Source organism: Lingula anatina, chromosome 3 (assembly GCF_051362555.1).
Source record: "Lingula anatina isolate TDL-2025a chromosome 3, LinAna3.0, whole genome shotgun sequence".
Lineage (NCBI taxonomy): Eukaryota > Metazoa > Brachiopoda > Lingulata > Lingulida > Lingulidae > Lingula > Lingula anatina.
The window spans coordinates 13,228,194-13,252,670 of record NC_141769.1 but is presented as its reverse complement, the minus strand read 5'-3'; the positions used below and the strand labels follow the sequence as shown (position 1 = coordinate 13,252,670).

The following is a 24,477-nucleotide window of genomic DNA, read 5'->3' as shown; positions in this document are numbered from 1 at the left end:
AGATAAATTAATATTTGTATCAGAGCTTTGTTTTATGAAGACCCAGAGCTACAGGAAGAAATAATCATGGCTGACGTGCTGAGTGCGCTGCGACAGTACAATATTCAGAAAAAGGAGATCATAGAGAAAGATGATCTGGTTATATTCGGAGATATGGCATGGCCAAAGACTGCCAAAACCAATTACTTGGTTTGGGGGTGAGTAAGAACATTAAAAGATACTACTTAGTCTTCGTGTAGACAATTTGAATAAATCAACAAACTGGTCCATGCGTTTTGCACAAGTCGACCTGTTGTATTCATATAAATCAAGTCACAATCCTTTCGTTCATCTCTTGTGAAAGTAGAAAGAATGTGCTGATGTTCAACTACAATCATTTAGCATCAGATATAACAAAATTACTAGGTAGTGTACTGGATGCTCCTATTCCTAAAACTATTTAAACTCATAACATGGTGAGTTTGCAATCTAAATAAGGTGTTCAGCAACACAATCCTTTGCTATATGTCTATCATCGACCTAATTGCGTGATCAAATCTGTAGAAACTCTGTGTTACTGTTTGATAGTCAATCACACTGATAAATATAATAACACATAACCCAATATTGCAAACTAAACTCCACATTAGGGTCATGTGCCTTTGACATTAATAAATCCACTATTATTTTCCCCCCTAAGCATTTACATGTAAAAAAGAGGTATAGGTTCCATATTTTACCTTTGTATAATGTAAAACAAATTATATACTGATCATACTTCATTATGTAGAGATGTGGCTATTACCTTTCAGTACTGGCAAGGATGGGATTGCTAAGGAATATTACACACTGGATTGTATCATTTTCCTATTGAAGAATGTCCAATTGGCTCACTCACTCTATGTCAGACAAGCTGCTGTAAGTTTCATACTTGATGCATTGCTCTCATGAATGATGTGCATCCATTCCATTGGATTTATACTTTCTAGATTAAAAAAATTCATCTTTATTTCCCAATAGTATTCAGTATTAAAAAAGTAAAAATTAATAAAGAGAAGAAGAAGAAAGAAAAGAAAAGAAATTAGCTTGCATATAATTCTGTTACATGTTTATTTTATATTTGAAATAAGTATTTGCTCATATCATTTGCAACTTAGCATACCACTCATGTCACTGATATTCTTCTTGCAGGCTGCCAATGTGCCAGTGGTTAGAAGACCAGACAGAAAAGACTTGTTAGCATATCTCAATGGAGAGCAGGCAGCCTCTGCTAGCATCGATAAAAGTGCTCCCCTAGAAATCCCTGTACAGAGACCAGTCACAAGTAAGCATCTGGGCAAAAACCAGAGTGACCCCCCCCCCCCATATCACTCTGAATTTCGCTTCAGAAAACAGGACTTCACAATTATGCACCCCACACCTCTGCATCATGAGAACTTGGGACTTTTTTGTACACATTTGGAAAGATGATTGTCAGTTTTGACCAATGTATCGATATGAAAGTACAAAATACTGTTGTTTGAATATTTATGGCTTGTAGTATGATAAGTGAAATACTTTATTGATTTTTTGATATTCATATTCAGTTATCTTAACAGGTTCTAATGATAATATTATGATATACAATGGCAATGTGTATTATTTACATTATGATATTGTTTAGATGACTTTTGATTGACAATTTTCATCAATTTCAGCCAAGCGCCCTGGAGATGATGCATTTGGAGAAGCAGACAAAAAGAAACCAAGGCTGGAAGTAAGATTTTATGAAAATTAATGAAACTTTTTTACTGAAAAACCAAATTATTGAAATGATGAGACCCCATATTAAATATTGAGAGCATATTATGGCTAGATAATATAAATGTGTAGAAAACAATCACACTTATGTATTTTTTATACTTTTCTTTACTCATTATTTACCATTTCAGGAAGAGGAGGTTCTGAGGGACAAAGAGCGTTTAGCAGCAAAACTTGATGCTCCCAAGAAAACATCTGTGATACCTGCTCATGTACAGTAAGTGGGATTAAAAAGATGGTTTTTACTTCCATCAGAAAGGGATTTATAATTTCGAAGTTTCTTTGTTAGATTTACACCAAATAAATGAAGTTCTGTTTGATATTAAATTTTAAACTCCTGAGGTATGAATTTATTTTTGAAATTGATATCAAAAAACCAGTCACCCATGGCAAGTATTCTATAAAAGTGTATAAAATGTGAACATATTAAGATTCAGAGATGGATTTTTGTGCCTACAAAAGCTGGATAATTGATTGTTATCAAAATTATATAGAGCAACACCAACTACCCAAGTGCTATATTCATAAGTCATAAGTTGCTCCAGACACAGATTAACTTAGACTTGATTTCATTTTCGTCATGATCTAATCTGAGACATCTTTTGGCAACATTTTATCTATTTCCCATTTAAATCTCTCTCTTTATGAGCACAACTTTAAGAAACCCTTAATGTTAATATCCTGCTCAATTTATTTCAGATCCTCTTCCCTGTCAGAAGCAATGTCCTTGGAGAAGATCGCTGCCATTAAAGCTAAGATCCTTGCCAAGAAGCGTTCCACCATCAAGGGAGATGACGAGATGGGCACTGGGATGCTGGAACAGAGGAGTTTTGTGGATGCGGAGGTGGACGTCACAAGGGATATTGTGAGCAGGGAGAGAGTTTGGAGGACCAGAACCACCATACTACAGAGTGCTGGCAAGGTGGGTAGCCTAAATTTCTCAAATTTGGATAGTGGTTAGAAAATGTAGTAGAAATTATATTCTGCTTTGTATCTCTTTGGTCCCTCTTCTTCAGTTAAATCCTTAAGCCACAAATTATACAAAAAACGAAAATTTTAGGAAATAGAGAGAAAAGTTAGGCAAGTTCAGTGCTTAGATCTATTGCCATAATCATTGTTATTATCATTTATGCAGAATGCTAAAAATATTCAATTTTTTCAGGTCTTATGTCCTCTGACTAAATATCTCTATTATCTTGAATGGTTGTTATTCCGTTTCAGGAGTTTGCCAAGAACATCTTCAGTATCTTACAGTCCATCAAGGCTCGCGAAGAAGGAGGCCACTCCCATAGACAGCAAAACCCACAACCTACACCAGTCTCCGTAAGATTAGCTAATGAACATTGCTTCAGTAGAAAGCTTATAAACAATGTTTTCATAGAAAATGATATAATGATAATGTACAGCATGTGGTAAACATGATTGCTTACCACAAATTCACCATAGATGGCAAATATAATCACAAAGTTAGTGACCTGTCATGCCCATGAAGTTACTAGTGACCTTATCTAAGTAAAATAAGGAACTTAACCAGAGGTTTTGTTAACCTTTCAGTTCCAGAGTAGGCCACAGCCAGCGGCAGTGGCACCACAGTATAACAGATATGATCAGGAGAGATACACGGGCCAGAAAGGTAAGAACTGCCAACAAACTGTCCTCTGTATCCAGTTGCCCACTTAAATATTTACATTCAGGTTAATTTCTTCCAATACTATATCCAGCAGTATTAGTGTATTATGATTCATTCTTTGAATTGTATGCAAAATGAAAACTGAGAACATTTCAACATGTCATAGTCAGAGTGATATCTTTTTGACCTTCAGATGGAATTTTTCTGAATACATGTTGGAAAAAAATAACCAATATAAGATCAGACATGTTTATACTAACAATTTGAAAACCTTTTATTTCCTAGTTTATCCTCTCCCCCCATATAACAGGTGACTTGAAGATTAAGATTTCTTCCTCCCTTTCACCTGAACCCCAGAAACTGGTGACTTTCAACTATTTTACACTAATATTTGCATTAACTGTTTGTCCTCTACTCCAGAAACTGGTGACTTCCAGCTGGATACAACGCGGACATTCCACGGGATGACGCTGAAGTCCGTGACAGAGGATGCTCACAGTCGCAAGCAGGAGCCAGTCAGGCAGCAACCTAAGCCCAAACCACAACCTGCTGCTGCCCCAGTCAGTAGACCCATCTCACAGGCCAGGCCTCCACCAAACCAGAAGAGAGGTAGGCTGGGTGGTTATTTAAAATATTTAGGAGTTTATTTCTCTAAAACTGGCTCTTTTATAGAAACAAAAATGTATTCAGGAATGAAGGCAAACAAAAGCAATGTATGGTATATGTATTACTTTATTGTTTGATCCAAGCTCTATTTCTTTGTAGATTATGTTATCTTGCGCTTCTTATTTTATATTCTATATATATTTTGTATTGTTAAATCTACTGAACTTTTTAATAAATTATTCACTGTTGTTGCTGTTAGCATTATTATTGTATGTCTCTTATGGTCTGTAGTGCATTGTAAGTGATTTTGGACCTTCATTTGCTTTGTAGTCCTAAAATCGATCTTGAGAAAATTTTCAGTTCTTTAATCATATAATTGCTGTTATTATTAATTAGAAAGAAACAATAAAAGTGTTATGTATATTGGTTTTTAAAAGCTATTACTTAAATTGCCTGACAAGTAACTTGTTACTTTCAGCACTATGTGAGGTTGAGTTTTTTTTTTTTTCCATCAACTTGTTACTTTTTGGGACCTTTTTTCAGAAGGGTTCTGTTTATCACCATTTTTTTAAGCTGGAATTTCTCAATAATTTCTGTATACTTTCAGGTTCCCGTACTCCCATTATTATCATCCCAGCTGCCACCACCTCACTCATTACTATGTATAATGCTAAGGACATACTACAGGATCTCAAGTAAGAGAATTGTCACCATTTTGATGTGTCATTTGATGTTTTGTCTGTGCGTAAAATTATCACCACAGAGTGTTTGCAATGTTGTTCATAGCCTTGGACAAAGTAAATGACTTCTGTGGTTTGAAAAATGTGTTGCTGAAAATGCTTGAAATAGTTGCCCTGTTTGCATCTCCATTTTGATATCCACATGATATTTTTATACAGGGTTTCAAGTCTTGACTCACTCCTTTAGCAGATAAAGGAATTAAACATGACTTTTTCTATCATATGATCCAAAATCTAAAATATTTTTGTTGGAATTTTAATCATTGTTAATATACCTTAGAAAAAAAATTAACTGTTGATGTAGAAGAATAAGCTTGAACTTGGTATTTTGATAAGAAATTTAATTCAAACTAAGTTATGTAAAAAAATTGCGTGCCTTAGTCCTGGACTTTAAAAACCCTCTCTTGATAATTACAGATTTGTCAGCACGGAAGACAAGAGGGCGCAGGGCACCAAGCGTGACAACGAGGTGCTGATACAGAGGGGGAAGGACGGGGGTACCACTGTGCCCTACAGAATTATTGACAGTATAGCAAAACTTAACCCTGATGATTGGTAAGGCTGAACTTGAGCAAATTAGTTGCCAAATTAGAAAATGATATATTTTAGTATTCTTAGTTTTCTTAATTCAAACTGTTAATACATTTATTTGGTTATGTGGGAGGTCATCACAATTAAAGTAAAGGACAAACTGATGGTTATAAAGAAAATACAATTACCTGACCCATGTCTAGATCATTCTGTTTGCATGTCTTTTTTTCTTGAACATACTGAGGCAATGCGTCTTTGGGACTCATGCTATGGAACTGAATGAGAGTTTATTCACAAAGCAGAAAAAATTGATTCTATATTAATGTATAATACTTGAATTGTTTTTTTAAGAAGGTGCATATATTACAGTATGTTAAAGGTTTGTGTGTTCTCTCCCACAGGGACAGGGTTGTGGCAGTGTTTGTCCAGGGTCCTGCCTGGCAGTTTAAAGGGTGGCCATGGGGTGGAAATCCTGTGGAAATATTCTCCAGAAGTAAGTTTAGTAATAACTTTTCACATTAACGGCATAAAAAAGAGCATTTGATGATTCTGACTGGAGATGACTTTTGTTACCAAGTGATATTGTATTTTTTTGGCTAAAAAGCTGCAGCAATCTCATCATGTTAAGAGCCACTTTCAAACACAAATTGCAGATATTATTATAAAAAAGAAAGTGGTAAAATAAAAACCTCATGCATACATTTTAGTTCGAGGTTTCCACGTGAAATGGGCAGAGTTACCACTGGATAACAATGTGGCAAAATGGGATGTGTGTGTTTTGAATCTAGACAGACACCGGCGCCATCTAGATCGGGCCACATTACAGCAGTTCTGGGTCACACTAGACAAGTAAGTGAAGTGCCAGGATGTCACACACTGTGGTGATCTCAATTATGATTTGATAATATATTCTTTCACTAGTTGGCACATTTTGTTTTGTTGTAAGAAGAACTCGGAAGGGGGGGGTGGATTTCAGTTTTTATCTTGAAAACTTGATAAGTTGTTTTTACAGCTTTTCTGTTACTAACAATGAAATGTTTTGTCTCCATACATATTTTTTCTTTTATTTTGCATCGGTTATTTAAAGAACAGCTGTGAAAACAGCTAAAAATACTACTGTCTTCTAAATCAGTTAAGATGTCAGATTTCATAGTTTACATTTAAAAAATTACTGTAAAGTTCAGAAAGACATTACACAATCTTGATATGCATCTGAAAACTTCAAACTAAACATTTTATTGAAATTTGTTTTATTCCTTCAACCAAACAATTGTGGTCTCTGTGCTCAATTTTTATGAACAATTAATTATATTTTTCAGGTATCTGACAAAATTCAAGCCTCACCTACGGTTCTGAAGCAGGAAAAGTTTTATCAGAGGGCGAGGAATGTATTGGAATCCATTGGCTTGTGTCATGAGGTACTCAGAATGTGGTGTGACAAACACATATGCTGTCATTGTGTCCCAGCAAAGTTGCTAGTTGACGTGATGTTGCTCAAAGTATTTAGATCTTCGGTTTGACAACAGTGATGTTTTGACCCACAGACCGATTCTGTACAGCTTTTTAGCGGTAATAAAGGAATAACCTTGCTGGATTGAGAGGCCAAGTTGAAAGAGTGATTTGCAACTTTGCTGAGATTTGCATATTTCAGCTCAATGAATGAAACTACTTTTACAGCTCTACAGGTGTCACCAGAGTCTAGAAGAAATTTTTAAAATGTACTGTTATATAATGCTCACTTTTAATTAGAGTTGTTCAAAACTTTTGAAAGAGAGACATAATTCCTTGAGAACACTTGGAACTGAGTTCTTGTGGTTTTAAGACCACAGAGTTGGCAATGGAGAGAGCTTACTGAATGTTACTTACAAGTACATTATATTTTCACCCAATACCATGCTGAACCTTAGCCAGTGTAATATTTCTACAAGGATCCTAAATTGAAATGTCAGTCCTTGTCTTTTTTTTTTTTTTTTTTTTTTTTTTTTGACACCATTTTCAAGCAGAAACATTTATATATGGTGTCAGATTTAGTTTTACTTGGGATTTATGTGGAATTAAGTCTACCAATGCATAGGTGATCAGCACAGAAGTCTGGATGGATGTAGATGGATGCAAGCCATACAAAAATTAATGCCCACACTTTTTATACAGGCAATACCAATGCCATTGGGTGTCAGGCAAAGCTTGGTCAATTAAAAAAAATATTTATGACATTTCTATGTGAAGTATAGAAATTGACTCTCAAGTAAGACTTGTAAGAACATTGCAAGAGCACTTTAAGCAGTGACATTTATTCTCATTAATGGCATGGCTGAATTATGCCATTGTGGATAGAATTTTTTCTCCATTTGGAGGATTTGATCCTTTTTATGTGTAAAAAAGACTTGTTTTCATGGATTTTGTATAAACTGTTATATAATGGGTATTCGGGGTTGGACCCTATTTTAGTATTCTCCGTTTACATGTACTATATATACCACAAGTTGAAGATGCAACTGTACATATATTGATATTACTTTGATTTGAACCTATATTAGGGGCTTCAGAGCTTGCATTGTCTGAATCATGAAATGAAAAAAAAAATGTGGAAATTTGGTGCAGTGATTACTTTTATGATCATTTTGGAGAAAGTGTTTTCTGTATCTCACTTGATTCATTCAAACATTTCTCTAAGATATTTTTAAGACATGAAAAATGAGTAAACAGAACTCACGAAGACTTGTCAATTCTCATGGTGATCCTCATTTCACAGTGAGTAACATGAATGTCTGGTTTATTACTTTATACAGTATTACCCATACGGATATCATATGACTGAAATGAACCTTAGATGCAGGGAAAAGATCTACTGTTTACTGGCTTTGGGTGAAAGTCATGAATGTATATAGACATATAATGTTGTAAAAATGAACACTGATAATAGTTATTTTGGTTAAAAATGAAGAGAATTCTCCTTATGAGGCATTGTGTATATTTGTGAATATGAAATTGAATTATAAGAAAGCCATGTCTATTAATAAAATATAAATGCCAGAAATATCTCCATTTTTATATGAATGCATGAAGAATAGACCTTCAACAAATATTCAAAACACCAAGAGACAAGGAAATGTAACCGTAGCTTTAATTGGTTAAATTTTAAAATGTTACTTAGTGTGCCTGTGCAGGATTCAAGTTCAACAAAGTTTGTGTTATGTAAATTAAAAAAAAAAAAAAACAGTGCAAGTTACATTTTAAAAATATTTTATTTTTGAGCAAAGCATGCATTTTGGAGTACTTTATATGAAAATATTGCAGTTGTTTAACAGTTATAAAAATGGTCCCTGTATATTGGACATCTAATACATTCAACTGATCACACAATGGCCTAGTTTTCATGAAAAGGCCATTCTGGCTTACTTAAAGTCAGCCCATTATATTTCTTTACTAATTTTCGTAATACAGATATGTTTTTATAAGGCTTTTTTTGTTTTCACTTCTGAATCAGTTGAAATGTATAATTATTTAAAACTACACAATGTTTAAGTCTTCCCATTTGACTTGTGAATCTTTGTCCTATCTTAATTCTCTACTTCTTTTTGCACATGGCAAGTATGGATACATATTAAACAGAGAATCCTATATGACTTAACAAATGGCCCTATAAGGATGAAACAATTTGGATGTCCAAATGAAATCCTCCTTGAATATACTATGTAATACTATACATCTACCACTATAGATGTTTCAAATGAAGAGCAATCTGTTTAATTATATTTAAGCAGATTTCAGTCTACTTCCACCCCGCCCCCCCCCAAACAAACAAACAAACAAACAAACAATCAAACAAACTAAAAAATAAATAAATAAATAAAATAATTAAAAAAATTGTATATATAATATGTCAGTGTCAGTGATAATATGTCAGTGTCAGTCATACATTCATTGTATATAAAAAAGCTGTTCAATGCCTGCAAGATCCAAGGTATATAATATCAATGGTACAAAATGAATAAAATACAACTGTAAAGATGTTCAATTATAATGATTAAATATGAATATACGCAAGCAATTCATAACATAATTGTCAACATTAACTTACATTACATAACCTACCAAAGACATCTGCCATGACTTGTTCTTATTTTTTACACGCTTCAAGTTGCTTTCAACTAAACAAATATGTTGGTAAAAGAACATTTCTATCCATTCTACCTGAATGGATTTAAGATTGTAAAATTTCTAAGTGCAGTAAATACTAAAAAGAACTGACAAGCATTCAAACTGCTATGATGTTTACAAGATGAGATTCAACCCCACCACATCTTGAACAATAAAATTATAGAACACCAACTTTATATGGTATTGATAAAACAAAATTTTCAGGTGAAATTCTAAATGTTGGCAATGATGGGGACAAGATATAATACTGAATTGCAGCAGCACACGTAAAAAGCAAACAAAAATTTATACAATTGGAGCACTCTCATGTGCACCTACCTATATAAGCACCAAATGTCTGCAAGTCCATATCATACACTAACTGTGACCTTTTCAATACAAATACTGTAAAAAAAAAAAAAGAAAAAAAAAAAAGAAAAACTACAAGGCAGTCTAGATCTGAAAGTCTTCTTCATCTCATTTTGGGTCAAAATGGGACTTTTGGTTAAATTTCACAATGTGTCCCAGTGACTGTAAAACTACATCAGGACACAAAACTGAAACAGTATTATTAAATTATGCAATAAATAAATAAATAAATAAAATAAATAAATAAAAAACTATAGTAACTGTAACATTTGAAAATATACAGTTTTTTTTAATGCAATACTAAAAGAAAATAATAAAACATTTCTTAAAGCAATTGCAATTTTAAATAAAAACCTACAGGGTAAAATTGTGTTGCCTTTCTATCATTTACTAGCTGTTGGCAATACAGTATGAATCGCCACAAAATTTAAATAGATTATGCCTCAAAATTGGTCCCTTGATGTATTGTATATTTATATATCTATCTATATATCTATATATGCAGGTATATACTTCTATATCCATATTTTACGTTAACACACATTAAAAAAATGTGACTAGTAATAAGTCTTCCTACAGAATACAATGTGCACACAAGAGTGTTCTTGGAATATTGCAAATAACAAGTGTGCTTTACATAAAAATGTCCATAGAAACTGTTTTAGAACCATCATAATGAAATATAATCAGACTAAAATAATTCAGGCTCTTCTTTTTTCTTTCACAGACTTGAAACAGTGCATTTGTTCATCAGTCATTGCATCATGCCTCATACCATGTCATGTTGCATTATATGTAAAAATCTCTTTAAATCATGTCACCTGTGCACTGCCACTTCAGGCAGAGTTAAATACACTGTTCATGAACACAATGATTCCTTGCAATAACTTGCCTGTTGACATCATCCTATTTTACTTAAAGATTTAGTCTTCTATATTCCCTTAGTCTTTAAACACTTATGTGTACTGGCAAGAATGCAGAAAAGTATCGACTTGTATTTATAATGATATATACCATCTTCATAAATTGCAGGCTTCAGTCATTCATCACTAGATTTTTTAAATGTTGTATGAAGGTGGTTTCCATTTTATATCTTTAACTTATACATGTACATAAATTACAATGCAATGAAATGTCTGCACTCCTTTTGCCTTATTGGCTGCTTTAGCATTTCACTCATTCTGAATGTCTAAGTGTACTTCTGATACCTGCGCTACAGTGTCACTTTGTTTATGAATGTTATTATCATCTCTATAATTTGAAGAATGGTTGTCACTAGTGTCATGGGAATAGCTTGGATTTACTATTCCGCCATTAATATCATCCTCATCATAAGTATGCACTTGTCTTTGCCCTAACTCTGGGTCATGGTCTGCTTTAGGACTGCCCTGATCTATTTCCTGGCCCAATCCTGAACTAGGTCTTGACCCGTGGTCAGAATGGTCAGCTCTTGGATTGAATGACCCATGATCCGATTGGTCAGATTTTACTGAAGCTGTAGAGTTTGTCTTTGCTTGATATGAAGGTGGTGAATATGCATTGTATCCTGCTTTATTATCATTTGTTTTATGGCTGCCATTACTGCCTATGGAGCTGCTGCCAACATTTGAGGCTGCCACAGGATATACATTATTAGTCCCATTCTCTGTATACACACCATAGTCTCTGGACATGGGAGCTAAGGTGTACTCCTCGACCTTATAATCTGGAGTCTCTGTGAGCCTGAATGTCTTGTGGTGACCTCGTCTACAGCACCACCACAAAACGAGCACCACAACTGCAATTAATATTACTGCTACTACAATTACTACTACAATAATAATGACTAAATCTGTCTGGCTCAAATCTGAGGTGCTGCCAGCAGGAGTGGGTGGCACTTTTGGTGGTGTTGTTGCAAAAACTCCATCTGTTGAAACATCAACAGCAGTAAACTGGCCCTTGGCATCCATATCTACAACTAGTTCCTTGTTCCTCACAATACTGTGCAGTTGTCCCAACACCACAGTTTCATTGCTGTCAACAAAAGTGACATTTGCAAGCACAGACCCACATGTAACGGCATTCATCACAATTTTCTCAGATGAAATATTCAGCAGTGTTGAGAGCTTTTCTCGTAGAGACTGCTTGAATATTTCTTTATCAGCTTCATTCTTAAGTAACTTGCAATCTTTATCAAATTTGATGATGACTGTTGTGTTTTGTGCAGTTGCTTCTGTGGTTGTGGAAGGTACTGCAGCTGCTGTTGTTACTGGCAAGGTTTCTTCTGTCGTGCTAGTTGGGGTTGGTGAGGCAGTGGTTTCTTCAGGAGTTGTAACTGGTGTTGTGGTTGAAGGTGATGTAGTTGTGGTTTCAGCAGTTGTGGTTTCTGTAGTAGTACTTGGAGTTGTTATCTCTGTTGTTGTAGTTTCTGTTGTTGTTTCTGTAGTTGTGCTTGGAGTTGTTGTCTCTGTTGTTGTGGTTTCTGTTGTTGTTTCTGTAGTTGTGCTTGGAGTTGTTGTCTCTGTTGTTGTTGTTTCTGTTGTTGTCTCTGTAGTTGTGCTAGGAGTTGTCTCTGTAGTTGAACTAGAAGTTGTTATTTCTGCTGTTGTGGTTATTTTCATAGTTGTTTCTACTGTTGGTGTTGGTGATGTATAAACACCAGATTCCACAACATCAGCAGCCGTAAACTCAACAGTGGTACCATTCTGCAGTGTGACATTAAAGGTCAATGCACCACTGGCAACGAGAGCGTTCAACCTTTCTGTGATGTTCAGTCCTGTTGTATTGGCAATGGTAAAGTCCACAACAATAGACCCACATCTAATGTCATTACTGCTCACCGAGTCTACTGGTATGCCAAGCAATTGAGCAAGGATGGCCTTCAGAGCCCTGAAGAATTCCAATTTATCTGCAGGATTAGACACAACTGAACAGTCTGCATGGAATGTCATGACAAATGTCTTGTCTGCACTAACATTTGTTTGCTCTGTTGTCATGACAACAGGTGTTGTCACTGATGTCGTCAGTTCAGTTGTTGCATTTGTATACTCTGGTGTTGGTGCTATTGTAGTGATGTTATCACTCATGGGTGTTGTTGTTGTTACATTTTCAAGGGTGGTAACATTGTCTGTCTCAGTAACAAAAGGTGTTGACACAGTTGTAGTTAAGTTTGCAACTGTCGTTGTTATATTGCCTAACTCTGTTGTCACAGCTGCTGTTGGCAGAGTGGTGGTCATGTTGGCCTCTAAGGTTACATTTTGTGACTCAGTTACATTGTCTGGGGCTGTTGTTGTAACATAAATCACATCAGTGACATTTTCACTAGAAGAAGTAGTGGCATTCTCTTGGGGTGCCAATGTAGTGGTTGTAATATTGTCTACTTCAGTCACATCTGTAGGTACAGGAGTGGTCACATTGTCACTATCAGTAACCATGACTGGGGTAGTAATATTTGTCACCATGGTACCATTTTCAGTTGTAGTGACATTGTCATTTTCTGTTGTCATTCCAGTGGTTGCCACTGTTGTTGTCAAGACTTCAGGTGTAGGTCTTACAGTGTACAATGCCTGTGCCACAAAGTAAACCGTTCCATTTTGTGTAGTGTTCACTGCAATACTTAGTCCCTCCTCAATTAGTGCCAGTAGAGACTGTGTCACATTGGAACTGCCTGCACCTGTGATTGTGAAGTCTACCAGTACAGAACCACACTTCAAATCTAACATGCCCACTTGATCAGCAGAAATGCCAAGCCTCATGACAAGAATTTCATACAGTTGGTCTAAAAATTCTTGCTCTAAACCTGGTTCAGATTTCAGTGTACTGCAATCACCATCAAATTCAAGAGTGTATGTTGTGTTCTCCTGGGTGGCCATTGTGGGCGTAATAGTTGAAAATGACTCAGGTGTGGTCATATTGGCTTCTTCTGTTACATTATCGGCCACAGTTGTTGTCAATGGTGTTGCTGTGGTGATATTTTCCATCACTGTTACATTATCTGCCTCAGTTGTTGAAAATGGTGTTGCTGCTGTGATATTTTCTGCCACTGTTACATTATCTGCCTCAGTTGTTGAAAATGGTGTAGCTGTTGTGACATTTTCTGCCTCAGTTGTTGAAAATGGTGTTGCTGTTGTGACATTTTCTGCCATTGAAACATTATCTGCCTCAGTTGTTGAAAATGGAGATATTGTTGTAGTTGCATTCTCTGCAGGGTAAGTGACATTCTCTGCCACAGTGGTTGTCATTGGTGTTGCCTCTGTTGTGGTCACTGAAATGCTTTCTTCAACAGTTGCAGCTGTAAACTCTAGGGTTCCATTTTGAAGAGTCACATTAAAACTCAATGATCCCGCATTTACTAGAGCATTCAGCCTCTCTGTTATGTTGAGTCCTGTTGTATTGGCAATAGTGAAGTCCACAACAATAGAACCACATCTAATGTTATTACTGCTTATGGAATCTTCTGGTATGCCAAGCAGTTCGGCAAGGATGGCCTTCAGTGCCGTGAAGAATTCCAATTTATCTGCAGGATCAGACACAGCTGAACAGTCCACATCAAAAGTCATAATAAATGTTAAGTCTTCTTTTTTGTCCATTGACTTTGTTGTAGAAGGTGTTGTCATCTCCATGGTTGTAAAATTACCTGCATCAGTAGACAATGGGGTTGTGGTGGTGACATTTTCTACTCCCGTGGTGACATTTACATTATCTGCCTCAGTTGTGAACAGAGGTGTCAATGTTGTTGCATTCTCCAATGCAGCAGTAACATTCTCGAGATCAGTAGTAGCCACTGGTGCCATAGTGGTAACATTTTCTGCTTCAGATGTTGTTGGAGAAATAGTAGTTACTTGGGGCGGCGTGATGATAATCAGATCAGTAGCCGTATAATTGGCCAACCAATCTATAGAAATGTCCAACTGGCCATAAATTAATGCCTCCTGTAGCTGCTCAGTAATGTTGGTGCCTGTAGTGTTGTATATAGTAAAATCCACAAGTAAGGACCCACATGAAAACTTTTCCACTGTTACTCTGTTCAGGTCCACATTAAGCACTACCATGATTTTCGATTGAAAAAATGTATTAAACATCATCTGATTGCCCATGTCGTTGATCACATCCTCACAGTTTCCCTCATATGTAATGCGATAAGTGGTGTCAGATTCTACAACAGGTGCTAAAGATGTTGTTGACATTGATGTTGTCATTGGGACAGTTGTTTGATTGGATGGTTCTACTGTTGTCTCAGGTGTAGCAGTTGTCACATTGCCATCGATAATAAGCCCGGTTGTTGTTACTGTTGTTGTTTCTGTTGTTGTTGTCACAGTTGTGGCTGCAGTTGTTGTCTCAGGTGGTGGAGTAATGACTTCTAGGTCTGATGCTGTTAGCGTCAAGGTACCATTTGCTGTGGTCACATTAACAGACAACTGATTATTGTCAATCAGTTCTTGCATCATCTGTGTGACATTCGTCCCTGTGGTGTTAGCAATTGTAAGACTGACAACTAGAGAGCCACAAGTTGGTTCATTCATGGTGAAGCTGTCTTCAGGTATTCCAAGTAAAGATGCCAATGTAGCTTTGAGTGAATTCAGGAATTCTCGCTTAACATCTGCATCTCCTTTAATCACACTGCAATCAACATCAAATGTAAGAACATACGTATTTTCCTTTGGAGGTTTCTCTGGCTTGGCAGTTGTTATTGGTTTGGTTGTGGTGTCTGTAACACTGGTAAAAACAAGGGTTGTAAGATTGTATATCCTAGTTGTTGTTTCTGTTACAGTTGTGTTGTCTACTGATGTTGTTGTTTCAATGACAGTCCCAGCTGTTGTACTTTCAGTAATGTCTGTTGTAACATTGTATCCCACTGTTGTTGTTTCTGCCATAGTAATATTCTCTGCCTCTGGAGTTGTTGTGGCACTGTACTCTGTAACTGTTGTGTCATAGTAATCAGTCGTGGCTGTAACATTTTCTGTCTGAGGAGTTGTACCAATATATGTTACTGTTGTAGTGTCTGAAGTTGTAAAGTTTTCTGCCATCGAGGTTGTAACATTGTATGCTATTGTTGTTGCTTCTATCATTGGGGTTGTCTCTGTATAGTTCACAGTATCATTTACATTTATAGTTGTAACTTCTGGGGCAGTGCTAACAATGACAGTAGCATTTTCTTCAGGGGTAACAGGAGGAACAAAATCACTTGTTGTAGTTGCTTCTACAACAGCTGTGGTATAATTCATCGTTTCATTAAAAGAAACTGGTTCACTAGTTGTAACTTCTGGCACAATGCTAACAATGACAGTATCATTTTCTCCAGGAGTAATAGGAGGAAGAAAATCACTTGTTGTAGTTGCTTCTGTGGCTGCTGTTGTAAAGTTCATTGTTTCATTAAAGGAAACAGGTTCACTAGTTATAACTTCTGGAGCAATGCTAGCAGTAACAGTATCATTTTCGCCAGGTAGTGTAGTTGTTTCTATGGTTGCTGTTGTATAGTTCATTGTTTCATTAAAAGAAACGGGTTCACTGGTTGTAACATCAGGAGCAATGCTTACAATGACAGTAGCATTTTCTCCAGGGGTAACAGGAGCAGCAAAATCATCGGAAGTTGTTGTTTCTATACTTGTAACAGTGTCTGTAGTTACACTGTAAAAATCTGTTGTCATATCAGTTGTTGTATTCTCTGGAAGAGGGGCTCCTGTTGTCAAGGTGACATTATCAGGTGCCATTGTTGTCATGGAGGGTGGTGCCACAATCTCAAGTGCAGTTGCTGTCAGATTCATGGTGCCATTGATGGTTGTATTCAAACTGATAGTTATCTCACCAAAATCAACCAGGTTCTTCAACACTTGCACTTTGGGTGAAGTCTCATTTACATTAGCAATGGAGAATGTGGCTAGAATAGAGCCACATTCAGTGCCTCTCATGGTAACTTCTTCTTCAGGAAGGCTTAATTTTTCAATCAACTTATCCTTGAGTTCATTCTGAAATTGCTTTTCAATCTCGGAATCACCTTTCACAATGATGCAGTCAACATCAAACTTCATCACAAACAAGGTATCATCAGCTTCTGGTTCATAAGCTTGAGACGTTGTCAACATGGTGGTCATTGTGGTGGTCACTGTAGTTGTAACTGTTGATGTCGTTGTTGCCTCTATTTCAGGGCTTGTAACTATGATTGGTGTTGTCGTTTGAGGAGAGGTTACATTAACAGCAGATGGTTGGGTCACAGAATCAGTTGACATTGTAACATTTTCAGTCACATTTGCACTTGGTGCTGTCATAGTTGTTGTTGAGTCTGGGAAAATGCTTACAGCAACAGTTTCATTTTCTCCCGGAGTGATGGGAGGTTCATATTCAGCAGTGGTTGAAGGGGACACTGTTTCAGTGGTCTCTGTCACAGCAGTGGTGACATTAGGCTCCGTGGTTGTGACAGCAGGGGTGATACTGGGTGTTGTAGTTGCATTGTCACCCTTGGTGGCATTGGGTTCCAAAGATGTGACCTCTGGCTCCATAGTTGTCACATCAGGTGCAATGGTGATGACAACAGTGTCATTTTCTGCTGGTGTAATTGGAGTTACAAATTCACTTATTGTGGTTCTTTCTATTGCTCCATCTGTGACATTTTCTGCCACTGGTGTTGTAGCATTTGCTTCAGTGACTGGGTCACTAGTTGGAACTTCTGGTGATGTAACATTGTACACAATTACTGGTTCTGTTGTTGTGCTTTCTTCAGGTGTTGTTACAGTATGTGGTGAAGTTTCTACAACTTCTGTAGTATAGTTGACAGTAACACTGACTTGACCATCAGGTTCACTAGTTGTAACTGCTGGTTCAACACTGACAGCAATAGTGTCATTCTCTCTAGGGGTAACAGGAACCATAAAATCACTTGTGGTAGTTGTTTCAACAGTTGTAAGATTTTCTGCCATTGCTGTTGTACTTGTTGTACTTTCTATAATTTCTGTAGTCACATTCACCTGAGAGGTGGATTCACTAGTTGTAATTGCTGGTTCAACACTGACAGCAACAGTATAATTTTCTCCAGGGGTAACAGGAACAATAAAATCACTTGAGGTGGTTGTTTCAACTGTTGTAGCATTTTCTGTCACTGGTGTTGTAACAGTAGATGTTGTACTTTCTACAACTTCCACAGTCACATTCTCTTGAGAGGTTGGTTCACTAGTTGTAATTGCTGGTTCCACACTGACAGCAACAGTATCGTTTTCTCCAGGGGTAACAGGAACAATAAAATCACTTGTGGTAGTTGTTTCAACAGTTGTAAGATTTTCTGCCATTGCTGTTGTACTTGTTGTACTTTCTACAACTTCTGCAGTCATATTCACTTGAGAAGTGGATTCACTGGTTGTAACTGCTGGTTCCACACTGACAGCAAAAGTATCATTTTCTCCAGGAGTAACAGGAACAATAAAATCACTTGTGGTAGTTGTATGAACTGATGTAACATTTTCTGCCCTTGGTGTCATACCAGTATATGTTGTACTTTCTACAGTTTTCTCAGTCACATTCACTTGAGAGATTGGTTCACTAGTTGTTACAGCTGGTTCAACACTGACAATTACAGTATCATTATATCCAGATGTAACAGGAACAATAAAATCACTTGTGGTTGTCTCAACAGTTGTAATGTTTTCCGTCATTGGTGTTGTTACAGTAGATGTTGTACTTTCTACAACTTCCACAGTCACATTCACTTGAGAGGTTGGTTCACTAGTTGTAATTGCTGGTTCAACACTGACAGCAACAGTATCGTTTTCTCGAGGGGTAACAGGAACAATAAAATCACTTGTGGTAGTTTCTGCAACAGTTGTAATTGGTGTTGTTACAGTACTTGTTGTACTTTCTATAACTTCTGCAGTCACATTCACTTGAGAGGTTGGTTCACCAGTTGTAATTGCTGGTTCAACACTGACAGCAACTGTATCATTTTCTCCAGGGGTAACAGGAACAATGAAATCACTTGTGGTAGTTGTTTCAACAGTTGTAACATTTTCTGCCATTGGTGTTGTCACAGTACTTGTTGTACCTTCTACAACTTCTGCAGTCACATTCACCTGAGAGGTGGATTCACTAGTTACTACTGGTTCAACACTGACAATTACAGTATTATTTTCTGCAGGGGTAACAGGAGCAATAAAATCACTTGTGGTAGTTGTATGAACTGATGTAACATTTTCTTCCCTTGGTGTCATACCAGTAGTTGTTGTAGTGTCTACAGTTTCCTCAGTCACATTTACTTGAGAGATTGGTTCACTAGTTGTAACTGCTGGTTCAACACTGACAACAACAGTATCATTTTCTCCTGGAGTAACAGGATTATAACTGCTTGTGATGGTGGTTTCCACTGTTGTGATATTTAATTGGGACCTTTCAAAAATGGTAACTGCAGCTCCAATTGTTGATTCTGTGAAAGGCACCTCTGATGTGGATTCGGTCTCTGTGACAGGTAGTGTGGTTGTGGATTCAACTATGACAGAGGGTGAGGTTGTGGATTCTACCTCTGTGACAGGAGGTGTGGTTGTAGATTCTGTCTCTGTGACAGGGGGTGTGGTTCCAGATTCTACCTCTGTGACAGGAGGTGTGCTAATGGATTCTGTCTCTGTGACAGGGGGTGTGGTTGCAGATTCTACCTCTGTGACAGGAGGTGTGCTAATGGATTCTGTCTCTGTGACAGGGGGTATGGTAGTAGATTCTGCCTCTGTCACAGGGGGTGTGGTTGTTGATTCTGCCTCTGTGGGAGGGGGTATGGTTGTTGATTCTGCCTCTGTGGGAGGGGGTATGGTTGTTGATTCTGCCTCTGTGGGAGGGGGTATGGTTGTTGATTCTGCCTCTGTGGGAGGGGGTATGGTTGTTGATTCTGCCTCTGTAACAGGAGTTGTGGTTGTGGATTCTGGCTCTGTGGCATAGAATGCTGTAGATTCCCTCTCTGAAGATGGAGCAGTGGTGGATTCTGTATCAGTATAATTTATTTCTGTAGTGTTTTCTATAGTAGAAATGGAAGAATCTGTGGCAGATACTAATATGGTGGTGGCCACAATAGTCACATTTTCTTCTTGTGAGGGTACCTCTGCAGTTATATTACCTCCAGACACAGAAGTGGTATTTGTAGTACTATTGCTGTCAGAGGCAGATTCAGTTGAATTAGAAACCTCAACAACAACAGTCACATCATCCCCAGGAGTAGTGGGGTATACAAACACCTCCCCTGAAGTTGTTTGTCCTTGTTGTCCATCTGAATCAGTGCCTGCTGTAGACTCAGTAGTTCCTGAACTTGTTGGTGCATCAGCTCTAGCATTACTGTAAATTGTGCTAGTTGTGACAGTTGTCACATCCGGCTGCAATGAGGTCTCTGTCTCAGAAGTGTTAGTTGAGCTCACAGCAGCAGCATCAGTTGAGTTGTTCTGCTGGCTTGTGTCAGGGATTGAGGCGGAAGGTAAAGGATATCCTGGTGGCAGAGTGCCCTCTGTTGGAATTGGATCCATTCCATCTTCACCTTGGCTGTAGACTGGAAGAAACAAAAGAAATGTATTGTAATCTTAAAAAAAAAAACACTATTGAGGAGTAAAGCTATTGTAATCAAACTCATTGCAACCAACTGTAGGAAAACACTGCTATAATCAAATCACACTGGCAGCTTGGAAAAGAAGTACGATTTCACTGTAGCAATCACTTATCAGGGGGAATATACATATCTGTGATCTACCCATTGTGAGAATTCTTTCAGCTCTATTCCACAGTTTCAAAGTTTCAGTCCATTTGACTTCACCCCAAACAAGCCCATTAATCATCAAATTATCATTTTTTTAAATGTCCTACTCTTGACACTTCTTGCTTGGGTGAGGTCTCTGGGCAAAGATCACTGCTAGTTCACAGTATTGAAAATCCATTACTGGCCTCAAACTAATAAGTTACATTTTTGTAAAAGTTTAATGATAACATATGCAAAGAATCATCAGTTTGGTAATATATTAATCTAACATAAACCATTACATAAGAGACTGAAAAAAGAGAAATTCACTTTCCTTATTTGTCCCTGATTTGACATTCCTGGCCTACCTAATCAATTTACATTTTTTACTTTTTTACTATGGAGGCCTAAGGCAATGCTACAACCATGCATTTTCAAATACTGATTGAAAGCATATTGCATGTGCCTCGTGGGAGGGGGCAATAAAAGTAGTCCAAAAAAGGCACTTAGTTTAAAAGAGTTTAGCCTTATTTCATCAGACTGGGTCCACCCTTAATTAAATGAAACTCACCATACAGATATTAAGCGTACATTCATCACTGATTCCTCTCCATGGGAACTTAGACACATAATGGGTGCATGTTTGAAAACTCCTACTGAACATGAGGAAATGTCCTTAATGCAAGTTCAGTGGCTGGTGTATTTTACTAATTTGAACAATGTGGTTTTTGGAAAATGCTTTCAACTAATATGCCCTCCCTGAATCACAAAAAATAATTAAGTTGGGAGAATTATTTTTACAAAAGACTGACAAATTTCTTAGTAACAAAAATATAGGAAATATTTCTCATGAACAAACTTAACATCAGCTTGACAAAACACCCAGCTTCACAGATGTGTTGGGAAGGTTATGAAAATATGTCAGTCACTATGATATCGTGGAAGTAAATACAATTCAAATATCTAAGTACACAAATCAGAAACTACTGTATCAACAAGCAGCAAAACACAGCACAGTCTGTATAATTAAGAAGACTCCTCTCCAAAATAAGATCACAATTTTTCTTGAATCATATCCAGGCAAACAGCGGAAGTACATGTTTTACAAACTTCAATAAAATATTTCAGTGCTACCAACTCTATCTTTGTGACACTTATTGCCAGGAAATAAGAGATTATGAACATGTTCAAAATGCTCTGATCAAAAGAAAAACACCAGATAACTGTGATAAATTTCTTGGCATGAAATTTGTTATTTGGTGATGGCTGAAAACTGATCGGTCTACAACACATATTCTGATGAGTATTAACTATGTTAAGTTACAAACCTTTGATATTTTTGTCACTTATTGCACAAAACCAGGAAAGAGCCTTAGTAGTTTCTCAGTGTCTGGAGAAATCATTACTACTATCACAAACACAATGGTTTCAGGATTTAAAAAAGAAACAGATCTGTGAAAAATCAAAATCCATGAATTAATTAATACAGAGTCCGTCATAAATTGACTGCACTTCTAAGTTAAAATGTCACATTTAGGCACTGTAAAAAAGAGACCATGAACACCCTTGGCAGACTCAAGATATCAAGGTGAACACCATATTGCTCCCCTCCTTCTTCTCAGAAAATGTCACCTTCCCTGATCAGGAAGAAATGATATAAAAATATTTGGGAAATTTCATGGCATTTATGTGGGCCTAGGTATTTTGCATTTGTCTTTTCTCTCTCCTAGTGAAGGACAAGGGCTGAACCCATCATTTTGTTTTGTATCTGTCCTTGAATTCTCTGTGTTGAACTATTATACGATCTTCTACTTACCATGTTTGGCCACAGCTAAGCATACAAATACAAAGATGTGTCTGTGAACTGCCATCTTGCTGTCTGTGCTGTCACAACACTGGTGTCTGCTGGAGTCAGAAGTCGTCACAACTTTTCATCAGTCTCAAAATTTTGTTTTACTTAGCAGCTCTGAAAGTGAAAGGAAAATATCAGTAATACAGAAATGACTACATTTCAGAGATGAAGATATCCTAAACATAAACCACTAATAGCAATGAAACATGTCGATGGCATAAAGGACATATACCAACTACATAAACTAGATGTTTACATTATTAAATATAAATGTACATAGTGGTAATGCGTATGTAACAGTAACACAGTCAATATCCATCAATATCTATATTATGCCAACATAAAATTGCCAGAGAAGATTCAAAAGGTCTTATCCAAACCTTTTGAATGATGAGAATAACTTACAATGGAAACAAAACTTTGAAAGCCCTACATTTAATTTTTATCACAAGAGTGTCTGCAGATTAAATGCCCTGAATGTTCTTGTGATAAAAGTGAAGAATAGCTGTTTGAAACATTTTGTTCCAAAGTAAGTGATTTTTAGTGCTAAAAGCTAAAACTTAATTCAAGGTCTTGGAACCATGAACAATTTAATAAAAAAAAATTGACACTGTCTATATCAGATGTAACAGAACTATAAGAACCCATAAGTACAGAATGATAGTGAAAATTTTGCTCTAAACCAGATTTCTTTTTTCTTTCCCTTTTTTTTATGAAAACAGAGTTTATACTGAGTAAAAACCATAATCAAACTCAGTACTTAATATACATCACACATAAGATTGTAAGCCCCAGGTCAAATACAAACTATAACACAAAACAGATTATAGACCTCAAATCAGCTCACAAGTTATGCTGTCCAATGTTGGTGCTATCTGTTTTCTAATCAAATAAGTATTTTAAAGCAGTAACAAGTGATTAAAATGACACCAAAGCTTTACTCAAATACCTACCTATCACACATAACAGTAAAATCCAGAATGAAACAATTTGTAATCTGCTGACTAGACACCCAATTACCAGGACAATTGCCTACTAGTATACACCTAAATCTAAGTTAAACCCATTCTATAAATCCTTCTCATTATAAAATAATTACTCATTGTGCGTAATGAAGGTGTCCAGGATCCTCAATTCGGTAAATGTGCCATTCATGATAAGTGTACGATATGACATCGGAAACTTGTCATCTGTAGCAGTTATCTGATGAGAATCAAAAGACAGTCACATGTGGTTTGGTTATGACTGGTAAAATGCACATCAACTTGGTGATTGAATTAAAAATGCAGCTGCTTTGATGTGGGAGGGAGTCCACCCATAATTTATGGTTTTATTTTTGTTTTTTCCTTATGTATGTAATATGTAGTAGGCAGGTTGGCAGTCATATCCTTTCTCTTAGATATCAACTATAAGTGTTATCTCATCTCAGATTTTATGTTTGATTTCAGTCATTTTAAATTATCAAATTAACCTTGCCTTTTTTCAATAAATATTTTAATGAACACATAAATAAATAAATAAATAAATGAATGAATGAACACAGGAAAGTAAATAAGAAAACAAACGTAATAAAAAATAAATGCGTAGATCTAAAGCGTTATTTTGAAGCATCAGTTAATCAGCAATTTAAAAGTAATAATATTATTCATCAAATATTTTGACTCATGCATTGACATCCTCTTTAATGATAACCCAAAGAAATTTAAGGATAATAACATGCAGACATATGCATGAAATAAGAAACATCGTCTATTTTCACCATGTTAACTTTTTGAATATTTTAAAAAATTATTAATGAGGTCAACTTCCTGTTCCATTAATTGTACCAGTCCCAACCAGACACATTCATCACAAAGAGTTTGTATAAGGAAAAATGAGGTAAAAACAGGACATAATCACTGGCTATCTTTAAAATTTATCTGTGGCATTCCCTTTGCGTTGTGTTATCAATCTCCATATTTCCTCCACCCATAGGTGTCACCGGTAGTGGTACTGTCCAGTACTGGAATACCCATAACAACAGTCATGCTGACCACAGTGGGGAAGTGACTGGGTGCTCAAGGCAGGAACAGTGAATTTGTTTGGGTCTTCAGTGAATTTAGCAGCTCATTTCTGGGAGAGGAGAGTAACAGTTAGCCCTTGCGGTACTGACGCGATTGTT

The 24,477-nt window shown here is 36.6% G+C and overlaps 2 protein-coding genes across 17 annotated transcripts in view; one reads left to right on the top strand and one right to left on the bottom strand.

Moving 5' to 3' along the window:
• The first annotated feature begins 16 nt into the window (after window positions 1-16).
• Window positions 17-9,867, top strand: LOC106181560 (parafibromin-like). Its single transcript, XM_013565976.2, has 14 exons — window positions 17-197; window positions 792-897; window positions 1,171-1,303; window positions 1,677-1,735; window positions 1,911-1,996; window positions 2,479-2,701; window positions 3,001-3,102; window positions 3,334-3,412; window positions 3,830-4,018; window positions 4,623-4,710; window positions 5,173-5,310; window positions 5,688-5,779; window positions 5,994-6,135; window positions 6,606-9,867. Exons 1-14 carry the CDS (start codon window positions 67-69, stop codon window positions 6,640-6,642), a joined length of 1,605 nt encoding a protein of 534 aa, XP_013421430.1. The 5' UTR covers window positions 17-66; the 3' UTR covers window positions 6,643-9,867.
• Window positions 8,513-24,477, bottom strand: part of LOC106181557 (uncharacterized) — a 49,319-nt gene continuing 33,354 nt past the window's right edge. For 13 of the 16 annotated variants that reach the window (XM_087007591.1, XM_087007578.1, XM_087007587.1 and 10 more), the window contains 2 exons: window positions 22,281-22,430; window positions 8,513-20,281 (listed from right to left, as the gene is read on the bottom strand). In XM_087007591.1, coding sequence (XP_086863717.1) covers window positions 10,968-20,281; window positions 22,281-22,335 — 9,369 coding nt within the window. In that variant the 5' untranslated portion in view covers window positions 22,336-22,430 and the 3' untranslated portion in view covers window positions 8,513-10,967. Of the gene's footprint in view, window positions 20,282-22,280; window positions 22,431-23,269; window positions 23,488-24,477 lie in introns of those variants that run through there. The other 3 variants (XM_087007592.1, XM_087007593.1, XM_087007589.1) reach the window with 3 other exon arrangements.